This window comes from Alosa alosa, chromosome 3 (genome assembly GCF_017589495.1).
Source record: "Alosa alosa isolate M-15738 ecotype Scorff River chromosome 3, AALO_Geno_1.1, whole genome shotgun sequence".
Taxonomy (NCBI): Eukaryota; Metazoa; Chordata; class Actinopteri; order Clupeiformes; family Clupeidae; genus Alosa; species Alosa alosa.
Genome location: NC_063191.1, coordinates 17471935 through 17486157, shown reverse-complemented (window position 1 = coordinate 17486157; position 14223 = coordinate 17471935). Strand labels below are relative to the sequence as shown.

Below are 14223 nucleotides of genomic sequence, written 5' to 3'. Positions count from 1 at the left end.
CTAAAGCCATTTAACTCTGAGGGGAGATATCGGGATCCATTTCAAATGAGACACCACCGTGTCATTTTGCAGAGGGCAAAGCTAGGCCCGTCACCCAAAAATAAAGGGGCATGTGAGGAGGCCACATACAAATACACACACACACATCTATAGGGTATATATACACACACACACACACACACACACACACAATCACTTGAGTAAGATATGCAGTCAGACAATACAGTAATTTCCTGTGTATTAGCCGTATAAACCGCAGGACAGTGTTTTATGCAAGCAAAAAAAAAAAACATATTAAGACCATATTAACTGCCACCGTGTATTTACAGAAATTTTGCAAAATCAATGTATAAACCGCAGCTAATAGTTGGGAAATTACGGTATATTTGACAGTTTATGAGTGGAAAGGATAAATAACCTTTCGCGTTTTCGTCTGTATACTGTATACACCATCCTCTCTAGTGGTGCACTAAATGCTCTAAAGCCCTTTTGGCTGTACTTATTCTTATTTATTATTTTACTGGCATGCTTTAAAGAGATAGCTTCTGTATATAAACATATCAAATAAAGAAAATAACGTATTTAATATGAAAATGAACTCCCCTCTGGAGTTCATACCAAAACAGGAGGCTTATGAAACACCCCGCTAGTTTCTTTATGACACTCAAGTGTTCTACTGCAGGACTGACCGTTGCTGACGGTTCTCCGAGCGATCTCCCACAGCACCAGGCCAAAGGCCCAAATGTCCACGCGCTTGTACGACTCAAAGCAGTCTGTCTGGATGGAGTCGTCCAGCACCTCTGGGGCCATGTAGCGCTTGGTGCCCACTTTAGGGTTGTTGCCAACATCCAGCTCATTAGTGTCCTGGAAATGCATGACAGCCAGGCCTGTAAAAGACAGAAAAGAAGAACACATATTTAAAATCCATTGAGGACAGAAGCCCAGTCAAGCCAAATTCTGTGCCAACTTCACACAGAACAGTTTCACACTTAATACCAAATTGGTAGAAAGCTGGCAGTTAAAAAAAAAAAAAGACATGTACTGTCCTCTTGTGGATTTTAAATGACAATGCAAAATTAAGAAGAAAAACAACCAACATCTCTATTAGTGATACATCAGGGTGCTGTGCTCATCACACGTGTGTAATTAGATAAAAACAACAACACATTCATTAGAACAAGCTGAGCAGAGCTGAAGTAGGCGGGAGAGCACTCCATCCAGGACACGGTCTGAAGCAGGTGCTCGGCATCTATTGCAACAGTGAGCATTCCGAGTACTTTAGTGACCGAGGGGTGCCTTAATGGATTTTTGGTTAAGGGTTAAGAGGGGTTTCAGCATGTTTCCTTCCTCCATATTAACCACAGCCATTCACTGATTGGTGGGGAAAGGGGCCCACAGTGTGCCTGATGGAAGTCTGGCAAACAGCCTCTCAGTGACCATTGTTATACCTGTAGATGCACCTTATTTTTCCCTCCTAATGGCCCAGCAGTAGTGGGTCAGCATGACCTATATACCAGCTAAGTTATAAATAACATTGCAGGATGCTGATGCTCGAAAACAACAAATAATCAACAATTATTCATCAATGAAACAAATTATTTTCTTTTTATGGGACAGCTGTTCACCGTTTTCACAGGAAGAAGCAGCTTGTTTTAATGGAGCCAAATCAAGAAAACGTTCCTCTGATACACCATGGTGACTGCAACTGGCAAACGCACTTGTGGGAAATGGCCACGTATACCCACCCAAGTCAGCGATGCAACACTGGCCGTTCTTGTTGACCAGGATGTTCTTGCTCTTGAGGTCACGAAGCGAGGTCGGTTTGCCCTGGCGTGCGGGGATCTCCACGCAGGTGGGCCAGGCCGCTGGCTTGGACACGCCTCCATCTTAGGCAGGCTCAAGGTCCAGCTGCACTCAGCTGCAGGTAGTCGTAGAGGGAGCCCATCTCATGGTAGTGCGTGATCAGCCACAGCTGCGTGCTGGAGTTTCGCGAAGTCATGTCCGACGCAATGAAGCCTGCAGGGGAGGAAGGGCAACGGGTAGAGGGCCGGAAAGACAGAGAGGAAGAAAAAAAGGACAGAGTGAGGGATGAGAGAGAGAGAGAAAGAGAGAGAGAGAGAGAGAGAGAGAGAGAGAGAGAGAGAGAAAGAGAGAGAGAGAGAGAGAGAGAGAAAGAGAGAGAGAGAGAAAGAGAGAGAGAGAGAGAGAGAGAGGAAGAAAAAAGGAGGAGAGGAAGAAAAAAAAGAGAGAGAGAGAGAGAGAGAGAGAGAGAGAGAAAGAGAGAGAGAGAGAGAGAGAGAGGAAGAAAAAAAGGACAGAGTGAGGGATGAGAGAGAGAGAAAGAAAAAAAGGACAGAGGAGAGAGAGAGAGGAGAGAAGGACAGAGAGAGGGAGAGAGAGAGAGAAAGAAAAAAAGGACAGAGTGAGGGATGAGAGAGAGAAAAGAGAGAAAGAGAGAGAGAGAGAGAGAGAGAGAGAGAGAGAGAGAGAGAGAGAGAGAAAGAGAGAGAGAGAGAGAGAGAGAGAGAGAGAGGAAGAAAAAGGACAGAGGGATGGAGAGAGAGAAAGAGAGAGAGAGAGAGAGAGAGAGAGAGAGGGAGAGGACAAAAGACAGGGATGAGAGAGAGAGAGAAAGAGAGAAAGAAGAGAGAGAGAGGAAGAAAAAGGACAGAGTGAGGGATGAGAGAGAGAGAGAAAGAGAGAGAGAGAGGAAGAAAAAGGACAGAGTGAGGGATGAGAGAGAGAGAAAGAAAAATGGACAGAGTGAGAGATGAGAGAGAGAGAGAGAGAGAGAGAGAGGAAGAAAAAAAGGACAGAGTGAGGGATGAGAGAGAGAGAAAGAGGAAGAAAAAAAGTACAGTGAGGGATGAGCGAGAGAGAGAAAAAGAAAAAAAAAAGGACAGAGGAGGGATGAGAGAGAGAGAGAGAGAGAAGAGAGAGAGAGAGAGAGAGAGAGAGAGAGGAAGAAAAAAAGGACAGAGTGAGGGATGAGAGAGAGAGAAAGAAAAAAAGGACAGAGTGAGGGATGAGAGAGAGAGAGAGAGAGAGAAGAGAGAGAGGAAGAAAAAAAGGACAGAGTGAGGGATGAGAGAGAGAAAGAAAAAAAGGACAGAGTGAGGGATGAGAGAGAGAGAGAAAAAAAAAGGACAGAGTGATGGATGAGAGAGAGAGAGAAAGAGAGAGAGAGAGAGAGAAAAAAGGACAGAGGTGAGGGATGAGAGAGAGAAGAGAGAGAGGAGAGGAAGAAAAAGGACAGGTGAGGGATGAGAGAGAGAGAGAGAGAAAGAGAGAGAGAGAGAGGAAAGAAAAAGGACAGAGTGAGGGATGAGAGAGAGAGAAAGAAAAAAAGGACAGAGTGAGAGATGAGAGAGAGAGAGAGAGAGAGAGAGGAAGAAAAAAGGACAGAGTGAGGGGATGAGAGAAAAAAGAGGAAGAAAAAAGTACAGTGAGGGATGAGCGAGAGAGAGAAAAAGAAAAAAAGGACAGAGGAGGGATGGGGGGGGGGCAGGCAGTTCAGATACAGACCTAGTGAGGTTTTTCATCAAACACCGTGAACAAGCCTTGCGCAAAAACATGCGAATGTAGAGCGCTCTAATTAATCACATCAGCCACAGATTACGGCATTACTGCCACATACCCAGGATGTTCTCGTGTCTCAGCAGCACGGTGTTATAGATCTCCGTCTCTCGGAACCAAGACTTCTCGTCTCGGGAGGAGAATATCTTCACCGCCACGCTCTCACCCTGCCACTGGCCTCTCCACACCTCTCCGTACCGCCCCTTACCTGCAGGGGAGAAGCAAGGACACCCATCATGAGACTACATCGCCACCGGTGGCTGGGATTGTATAATCCAAAAGGATTATCTATGCCCCGATTATAATACGCTAAAAATATACTCATATGCTCATGAATCTATATTGGAATCATGCTGTCAAACGCTGAGGGGGCACAGACAAATTGAACAGTCTGCTGAATGCTGTTACCGCAGCCAGGAGAGAAGGAGGTTAGCCTGGTCTTATGTACTGTATGTGGGCGACCTGATGTGGGATCTTGCGAGTCATTTGTGGGATCCTCGAGGGCTTAGACTGCAAATGCGTACATCCATAAAACAACTTAATCACATCCGTGTCTCTCTCTCTCTCTCTAACTGTCTCGCTCTCTCCCCACCCTTCCCCCTCCCCGTCTTTCTTTTAGTCTCCCTCTCCGCCTGTGTTCCCCTGCTGTGCCTCTAACGAGGGCGATGGGATTAGCCGAGCTCCTCACCCACACATTCGTTGAGCGTTATCTGTCTGGCTACAGTCCTCTGGACAAGGAAGGGGAGTCCGGATCCGCTGCCTGATGTGCAGGAGTGATCGAGCAGATCCTGTGTGTGTGAGAGAGAGAGAGAGAGAGAGAGAGAGAGAGAGAGAGAGAGAGAGAGAGAGAGAGAGAGGGTTAGAAACAAATGAGAGAAGTAAGTAACCAGTGTGTAACCAACAGGGTTAAAAGGGAGGAACACACACACAAAAAACAAAAACAAAATAGCATAAGAACAGCATCTAATGCTGTGATTTCAGCATATGGGCCTCAGATGGAGGGGGGGGGGGGGGGGGGATTGAGTGCGCCAGCCAGCGTTTGATGTGGAGCATATTAACGTTTGTGTGTGTGTCTGTGTGTGTGCTATATGCTCGGCTGTGTGGCTGTGGGCGAACCAATGCGCCCACCCGTAGGGGGGAAGCGAGAGAGCTGGGAGAGACAGCAGCAGGCGTGGGTGATTAGCGAGACAGGGGGACGGGGGAGGGAGGTGTGGTGTGGTGTGGTGTGGTGGGGTGTTTGGCTGAGACTAGAGTCTAATCCCCAGCCCAGACTCCCAAATAGCCTTTTAATAATATCAGCCCAGTGGGGTCGCTGCACGGCACCTTGACCGGCACCAGAGGGCACTGTCGAGCAGCTCCAGAGAGGCCGCTGTGAGGAAAATTAAAATCCGACCAAAACAACACAGCACCACCCCTTCCCTCCTCCCCCCACCACCACATCCACCTCCTCCCAAAAAAACAACAAATAGGAGGAGGGAGGGAGGAAACAAGAGCCGGCCGGAGAAAAGAAATTGGAGTGGAGGTTTGCTACTGCAGTTAAACATATGTCTGCGTCACGAAGGCAACATGAGGACGTAATTTTGAAAATGACAGAAATGTGGACAGAAGGACATAAATCCTGAAAACAGACCACTTTTGGGTTTTTCAGAGGACAAGGGGGAAAAAACAAGCACCATAATCTGTGTGACATTAGGACCGAGCTGGGGCGGAATATGGGGTGGGGAGGGGTGGAGGCTGGGGTGATTAACTGAGCCAGTCAGATCATTGACATTATCATCATCCGAGCGGCCTTATGCACCCAGGGAAACAGAAGGCGGGGAAGGGTGGTGCACATGTGTTTACCCCTGAAATCTACTTTTTTTTTATGGCCACAACTGGTCCTCATAACTCTTGTCAGGGTGCTGGCAAGCACTTTTTAATTATAATGAAACAAACATTCTGCGGCAGCATATTTAGGGCCGGGTTGCCAGGCTCTCCGCTGGTCCTTTTGAAACCAGCTTGAATCGGGTCCAAGAGCAGCAACTCTGCAAACCCACCCCAAAATGAGGCATGAGAACGGCCGCGCTACTGTAAACACGGGGCCTGTTTGTCTGAAGGCTTTTCATTAAAATGGATGGATACTGGGATTTTACTAAGGATTTAGAGGACTAGAACGACGGCCAGGAAGAAAAAAAGCACTTGACAGCCAGGAACTCAAGCATCTGAGAAACACCGGGACGAAAAAACAAAGGAGTCCTAGACAACAAGATGCCTTTGGTTTAATTTACTTGGCTGTCCCAGCCTTATAATATGGATGAAGAGCCATGTTAGGTGAGCAGAGGGGTTAATTAGAAAGAATGGTAATGCCCGTAACAATACAATACTTATTGAAGTACATGAGGGAGTAGGGCGCTTTAATGGCCACTGCGGCAGTAAGCTAGTAGTGCCGGAAGTCATAATAGTCACTAGAACAATTCCCTTTTAAAGTACAGTATATTCTCAGAGGAGACACTGAAGACACTGCTCCAGGCTTGACCACGGACAACAGAAACCCAAGAACCAGTGTTTTCCCCAGCAACTCATCATAACTGGCACTAATATAAAAGTCCTGAGTCTAACCAAGGAAACGCTTGCGCAGTGTTAGGGACTGTGGGAGGAAGGGGGTGAGGGTGAGGGCAGTAGAACAGATAAAATCCCACTTATACCCAAGTGAGTTCATAGTTGCAGACTACCCCACCACAGGGCTATTTATTAGGTTATCAACCGGAGAGATGGTGGTGGCTATTAATTCTAAATAACGTATGAACAACCTATGAAGCAGATCTGGTAAAAAAAGTTCACCGTTCCATATCAATGCTTATGAATGGCAGCTATAACAACCATAGTAGGATGACTGTTGAGCCTGGAAGCAGGCTTTGCAACAATGGAATCAACATTAAACAAGTTAACTGTCCACAGCTATCACTGTAGGACCAAAGAAAGTTGTGCAACAAACTGAACAAGTCGGCTTCTTGGGCGGAGGAAACTCCCATTCCCCCTCGTCCATTCATTCCGTATAACAGGACACCTCGGCGGCTACTCACCGCTAGTGTGCTCTCCCCGACGTTCGAGGCGATGAGGCCATCGATGGTGCCGTACTCAGCATCCCGCGCGGTGAGCTGCTCCATCTGGTTCTTGTGAATGCGGCGGAACACCAGGATGGCCACGGCTGACAGGACGATCAGCACGATGACTGGCGCCACGATCACAACCGCCAGAGAGGTCACGCTAGAGCTGCGGCCGTCACTCGCTGCCACAAGTGGAAATACAGGGTGCAACATGGGTAAATGGGACACACACACACAAAACATATCAACACACAAAGTCATGACAAGGACTGGAATGAATGATCATTTTCATGACAAGAAAATGGTGAAACAATGTCAATCGGTGTTACCAAAAACCCAAGATTATGTCTCTCAAATGTCCTGTTTTGTCCACATACCAAAGATATTTAGTTTACCGTCATAGAGGAGTAAGCCAAAAAATTAACCGATTATCAAAATAGTCAATAATCAATTAATTCTTCTAGCCCTAGGCATGACAGTGCAGTGCTAAGGACAAGTAAACACATGGGCCATTGCTGAGCCCCGCCAAGTCATGCTTTCTTTTCATTATGTATGGATGTGTGTGTGTGTACGTGTGTTTGTGGAGCCAGGTGAGTGGTGTCGCGTTGCGTAAGCTGAGGCATGTCTCGTCCGTAAGCCTGCGGCTTTGTGAGGAGAGGCGATGATAATTGGGTATGCTAAAGAACACGGTCCCATTCCCAGCTGCCCCAGCCCGCGCTGGACCACACAGACGGAGTTTAGCTGCGGGGGCTCCACAACAGAAACAAACAGCGTCAGTGAAAGAGAGGACTCACACACACACACACACACACACACTAAACATGAACACAGAGCCTCCCAATAGGCCTTGAATACACTGCCAGACCCACCACTGCCAGACCCTCAAAACATTACAGATCAAAAGCTACAGGTCCCACGCCTAAATGCACACACACGACACACACACACACACACACACACACAAACAATGCTCCCATTCTGTGCCTTTGACTCACTGGAGTCTTCATACAGTACTAAGGGTAAATTCATAGAATTCAAGGCATCACCAGGGCTCAAAGACCTGGCAGCTCACACACAAGAGCACTTCACTTTATACAGATTACACTTCAGAGGTTTTTATGTAGCTTTCATTTGTTGCTCAGCAGCCAAACTTTTTGTTGTGTGTGTGTGTGTGTGTTTGTTAAACTGCTTTCCAAACAAACCAAAAGTACACTACAGTCTCCTTTGTAAGAAAGTGTGACCAAACAGGCGTTCATGCGAAAGGTCAAAAAGCTGGCAGCAGGAAGCGACAAACAAACAGAGCTTCTTGTGCTGATCACAAAGCCGCCGATCAAAGAAACTGGCGAATCACTGGAAAATATCTGCACATGAAAGGGACGCAAAACAGCCCCTCTTCTCGTGCGCTTTGAGGAAATCCTTTTTCCCTGCTTATTTTCAGGAAACACAGCAACTCACAGATGTTTGTGTTTTTGTCGGCTTGCACCGCAGTGTATGAAAAAATAAATAAACGGGAGACATCAGAGACGTGAAGCCTCTTATCAAAAACAACATTATGATAAAATGATGCATTGAATTAAAAAGTTGCGTGTCAGAACAGAGGGGGTTTGCAGATATGGGCTGCGGGCCCCTGGGAGCTGGCCTCGCTGCGCTGGGCTTGCCTAGCAGCAGTGTGCCAGATGCCATTGACATTCAGAAGGTGAACAACTACTGCTGCCACTGCTGTTGCTGCTGTCACCGCATCTCCAAGAGCAGAGGAGACGTGACACACACACATTCTCACACACACACACCTCGAAATCATTCAACCTTCCCAGGGGGGATGTGTTCCACTGGGGACCGAGAGGCGCTCGGTGGGAACAGGGGAGGAAGTGGACCATGACCAAACAGTGCTCAAACGGCCACCTGCTTCTTCCAGGCACCTCGCCTGTCTTCCCCTGTCCCGGTCTGTCTGTCTGTCCGTCTGTCTCTCTGCCTTTCTCTTTGTGTTGTGCTAGCTTTAAACAGAAGGAGTTCTGAATGCCAGGGCTGGTGCAGGGTCTCAAATGCCCGTGGCAGACAATTTCATGGCCTTGCAGTCCTGAGGCAACCTGCAAAAGGGGTCTGGGGTGTCTCTGTGTGTGGGGAGTCAGGATTTGGTGTCCAAGGACAGGGGTGCGCCCATCCACCTGAGACGGAGGGCGGAACGAAGCTTCCCGGACGTCTCTGAACTGGAGGCCATTGTGAACTCAGGAGCTTGCTTTTTGTTTGCGCTCGACTTGCACAATGGCAGCAGACATGAGGCCTGTGTTTGTGCTCAAAGCACTGGAGACACATTTGCGAGTGATTGTACAAGGCCCGTGAAAACAACACTCGACACACACAGACACGCACAGCATTGTCCATGAAATGCAAACAAAACAGCTAGATTTGGCTAGAGTCTTTAACAAAAGGCTCTTTCCCCCCCCAGCATGTTACGCTTGGGCTGAGTCTCAAGCAAGTAAGGCGTGTCTGAGAGATTATGCACGGATGTGTATGACAAGTGTTTGTGATTGAACTGCACGCAGGTGTGCCGCTGTATCTCTGCATGAGCGCATATGCTTACCTTTGTTATTGTGCGAGTGTGGGTGTGCGTGCGTGCGTGTGTGTGTGTGTGTATATGCATCTTTGTGTATGTGAATGAGGCTAAAAGGCTCCACCCTACCTCTGACCGGCAGCTCTACGGTGCGGTTGACGTTGCACAGGTGTCCCGTGCAGCAGTGCACCACCTGTGTGGACGAGGGCGGAGTCTTGCACGTCAGCTTGCCCTGCTCGTACACCTTGAAGCAGCCCTTCTGGTAGACCGGCACGCCGTTGTTGAGCGACAGCGACGAGAAGCACTGGCGGCCCATGCAGCGGCCGCCGGGGGGACACGCCGGCCCCTCGCACACACACTCCTGCTCATGCTCGTGCTGCTCCGCCGTCGGCTCGGGCTCCTTCGCCTCGGGTACGGCCACAGCTGGCGCCCCCTCTGGATGGAGGACAGAACAACAGGTAAAGAAATGACATGGCTAAATAAAGGTGAAGGGCAGAGAGAGGTGTGCTACGAGTGCTCTAGCACAGATAGAGACAGTTAGCGCCCCCTCTGGGTGGAAGACAAAACAGGTAAAGAATTGAGCAAGCTATGAGCACATGAGCTACAAGCGCTCAAACATCGACAGAGACTGTTGTGGCGTGGGCTCAGTGGAAGCCCACACGCTGCATGTCCTGCGGTCCCCTTGGCTGTTTTTGAAGCACAGCCCTCGTGACCTACATTGGGCTCAATCTCATTATGCAACGGTTATTTACACGATAGAATGCGCTCCAATGCGTAAGGTTACTCCAAACATTACCCTCTCTCAGCTCTCAGCAACACTGGTGGATGGATGAAAGGACACTGACACACAACACTGACAAGAAGCTAAACAAGTTTGTGTTTTGGTCATAGCAGCCAAGTAAACATAGCCTGAAATAAGAATCCCTAAACATCCCCCAGCAAGAGAGAGAGGTAATCACAAACATACACAGAGAGAGAGAGAGAGTGTCGAGCGGCCCCAGTGAGAGAGAAAGAGAGAGAGTGTATCTGTCTTGTTTTTTCTCAATCACAAACATACACACACAGAGAGAGAGAGAGAGAGAGAGAGAGAGAGAGTGTGTGCGTGTCGAGCGGCCCCAGTGACCAGGCGTGGCAAACTCAAAAGTGCAAAGAGCAGAGCGTCACCTCTGGCGGGCGTTTCCACGGAAACGTTCATGTTGCACAGGGCCTCCTGGCAGCAGAACACGCCGGGGCTCCCGCAGTGCACGGCAGGGCCGCCCCCCTCCACCTCCTCCTCCTCCTCCTCCCTCCTCCCCGGCGTCCCCCGCTGCCACACACCCCCTCCACCGCCGCCGCTGGGGGTCCGTCCCATTCTGGGGCTCCAGGGCAGAGAAGCAGTGCCGCGCGGCGAAGCAGCGGTTGATGTGGGAGCACGCGGGCCCGTCACACACACACACGATGCCAGTGGGTCCCGGGTTATCTGTGCAGGAAATGAGGGAGAGAGGTGATAGAGAGACAGAAAGAAAGAGAGAGGGAGGGAGAGAGAGAGAGAAAGAAAGAGAGAGAAATAAAAAGAGGGAGAGCGCAAGAGAAAGAGTAAAAAAGGGAGAAAGAGCTTCCATTACTCATAAGCAGAGTGAGAGGAAGTTGGAGTGACTGAGTCAATGTTGATAGGGCACTACATGAGCTATCTATTTTCATGTATCTTAAACACACACACACACAGACACACACACGATAAGTGTAATCAACCACCAGACCTTGTGGCGCATCAGCATTTCCCTTTCTTTTTTCAATCACACACACACACACACACACACACACAGACATCCATTCAGGGGTCTGATAGGCAGGGCCCGCTACAGCTAGTAGCACCCATTAGCCATGCAGAGTGAGTGTGTTTTGCCCAGGGAGAGAGCGCAAGAACACGAATCAAATGCTCAGTCATCATCCACCTCTGAGAGGCAATCACTGCAGTTGTCACAAACATGCTGGGAGAGAGGGAGGCAGTTAAGAGGCAAGAGGGGGAGAGAAAGAGGGAGGGAGAGGGGGGCAGTTAAGAGGCGAGGGGGGGAGAGAAAGAGGGGGCAGTTAAGAGGCGAGGGGGAGAGAAAGAGAGAGGAAGAGAGGGAGGGGGCTAAAGTGTGCCCTTGATGCAGACAGATGTAAACTACCGCTCACCAGACAGACACAGAGCCCTCTGTTTTCCCCAAACACTGGAGAAACTCAGGTCCGGTTTTTTTCCCCCTTTTCTTTTTTTTTAAAAGAGTTCTCTCTCACACACACACACACACACACACACACACAGCAACAACACCCAACCAAGCTCACTAGCTCAGGGTCTCTCCCTCTTTCTCTCCAATTCTCTCCTTTCATCAAAGGCTTACCTTGCACACTGGAGGCAGGTAACACCACCACGGTGAGGACCAGGAGAATCATGACGCCATGGAACATCGTGGACCTGGAGAGACAGAGGAGAGAGCTCAGGACCACTGGCTTCACGCAAAGCTCCGCATTCACAAAGACATCAAACAACTTGCTGCCATGCCAAAACAGATTGGGTGGGGGGGGGGGCATGGCTGCCACATTTAATGAGTTTACATAAAAGTAAGGTTCCTACATGTCATCTACACTGATCTTTTTTGGTCTGAAAGACAGACAAAGAAGACCTGCGTGTCTGCATATTTAGACAGGCATATTGCAACCTACTGTGCGTGCCTTCACAGACCAGCCATGTTAACAGCTTCCAGACAGCACGAGAGATAGCAGAGACAGAGAGAGAGAAGAATGGCATGACAGAGAAAAAGCATGAGGCTATGAGAGAGAGGCAAAGAGTGAGTGAGAGAAAGAGTGTGAGGAAAGAGAGAGAGAGAGAATGTGAGAGAGAGAGAGAGAGAGAGAGAGAGAGGAGGGAGGAAAGAGGGAGGCAGCTAAATTATAAAAGAAGTGCAGAAGATACAGGCAGAGATTTTAGTGGGCAAGAGACCTTTCCTTATTGTCAGTAGAATCAACACCAAGTTTAAAATGCTTGAGCAAAGCAGAGCTCATGCCTGCCTGTTGTCCTGGCAACAAGGCATTGAGTGGCAAGCAGTGGGAAGACTGGCAATCTCCTATTGGCTGCCAGTGTGACAGAGGGAGAGAGAGAGTGAGTGAGGGAGGGAGACAGAGAGAGGGAGCGATAGAGAGAGGGAGGGAGGGAGAGAGAGAGAGAGCGAGCTTGGCAGCAGAGGGAGCAGACAGACGCAGGAGAAGGAGGGAGGAAGAGAGAGAGAGGTGGAGGAGAGGAGAGAGAGAGCAGAGAGCACAGCAGGACGAATGAATGTGGAGCCCAGAGAGGAGTGAGTGTGTGCCTGTGTGTTGTGTTTAAAAAGGCAGACAGCCATGTTTTTGCATATTTCATCTTTTTTGTCATCATATTCATCAAGGTTCACATCTTTTGTCTTGTTCTGTAGAGCTCATATTCATTCCTCGAAGCCCATCCCTCCTCAACTGCGCGGCGCAGCACTTTTTCTTTGGCCTCATGTTTATGACACACTGTGCTGACCGTTATCTCTGCACTGCATGTGTGTGTAGCTCCCCGACGATGAATGCCCCACTGTTTGTGTATGTCTGTCTGAGAGAGAGAGAGAGTGTGTGTGTGTGTGTGTGTGTCCGCGTCTTGGCGTGTGTAGTGTCCTCTCTCGTGGTTGGTTGGTCCATCTCAGCCTCCCTCGTGTCCTGTGTGTGTTCTCAGACATAAATGATTAAGCACGTACTGTCAGCGGCGGGCCCAGCGGCGTCCGTATGGGCCCGCTCACACGCCGACCACATGCTGCTCTTTTAATCAGGCCACAAAACAAGAGGCTGCCGCTCCCACATAATCAGCAGCCCAGAGTGGCGGGGGCACGCAGGGGCCAGCAGGCCATGGGGGGGTCACATTGGGCCGGGGGAGGGAGGAGGGGGTAGGGGGTAGGGGTGGTCTGAGGGTTTCCGAGGGGGTTCAGCCAGGTGCCACTGAGGGGCTAGTAGGGTACAGGCTGGGGGCAACGAGGAGAGAGACGGGGTGCAGCCAGGGGGTAGTGGGGCAAAGACAGAGGCAGGGAGAGAGAGAGAGGGGAAGTGGGTAGCAGTGGGGCAGAGAAAGGAGGGCTATTCAGAAGCTGGTTAGAGGGAGAGAGGGATGCAGAGAGGGATGGAGAGAGGAAGGGAGGGAGGGAGGGAGAGAGAGGGGGAGAGAAATAGCAGAAGAGGAGCGAAGAGTCAGGACTAAGTGCCGGAGTGGACAGAAAGGGATAGATAACCAGACAGGTGAAGAGAGAGACAGAGAGTGTGTGTCAGGGACAGAGAGGAGACAGAGCGAGAGAGATAGAGAGAGAGAGAGAGAGAGAGAGAGACGGAGTGGGATAAAAAAAGAGCGAGTGCTAGAGACAGGGGGAGAGACAGAGGGAAGGTGGGGGCACAGAGCCAGACATCGAGGTGGCAGGGGAGGCAACGCCACTGCAGCACTTGGCAGACTGGCAGACAGTTGGTGCAGAGGAGTGAAGGCTTCGTTTTAAACAGCAGTAAAGGCAGCCCCCTCCAGACACCCAGAGATTTCACTGCATACACTCAACATCCACGGCTACCCTCCAGTAACTACTGTTCCCTCATGGGGTTGCCAGACGTGTGTGTGTGTGTGTGTGTGTGTGTGTGTGTGTGTGTGTGTGTGTGTGTGTGTGTGTGTGTGTGTGTATGTATGTATGTATGTATGTGTCAGTGTGTGTAAGTACATAGCAGGTCTAGTTTCTCAGGTGTGTGTTGCTTCAGGACATATTCTCATCTAGACATGAATCACGAGTGTCGTGTTCTTTGCCTCATAAATTCATTCTGGAAGAGAAAGAAAAAGAAAAAAAACTTCCTTCAAAGGCTTGCTTCTGGCTCCTGGCACCGGTCGTCTACCTGATATGCTAATTGATAGCCTGTTAGCAGACCGGAACGAGGAACACATCCTGCAGTAAAACTCAAGACTCTCTCCTTCTCCAGTTGTCTGTCCCCACCTGGTCATATATTCCC

The 14223-nt window shown here is 49.5% G+C and overlaps 1 protein-coding gene across 1 annotated transcript in view; it reads right to left on the bottom strand.

The window, feature by feature from the left end:
• Window positions 1-14223, bottom strand: part of LOC125292059 (activin receptor type-1-like) — a 34806-nt gene that overhangs the window by 8028 nt on the left and 12555 nt on the right. Inside the window, 10 exon segments of the mRNA XM_048239159.1 lie at window positions 690-887; window positions 1746-1849; window positions 1851-2016; window positions 3638-3784; window positions 4265-4364; window positions 6639-6844; window positions 9343-9648; window positions 10378-10497; window positions 10499-10672; window positions 11580-11653. Of these exon segments, the coding sequence (XP_048095116.1) occupies window positions 690-887; window positions 1746-1849; window positions 1851-2016; window positions 3638-3784; window positions 4265-4364; window positions 6639-6844; window positions 9343-9648; window positions 10378-10497; window positions 10499-10672; window positions 11580-11646 (1588 nt within the window). The 5' untranslated portion in view covers window positions 11647-11653.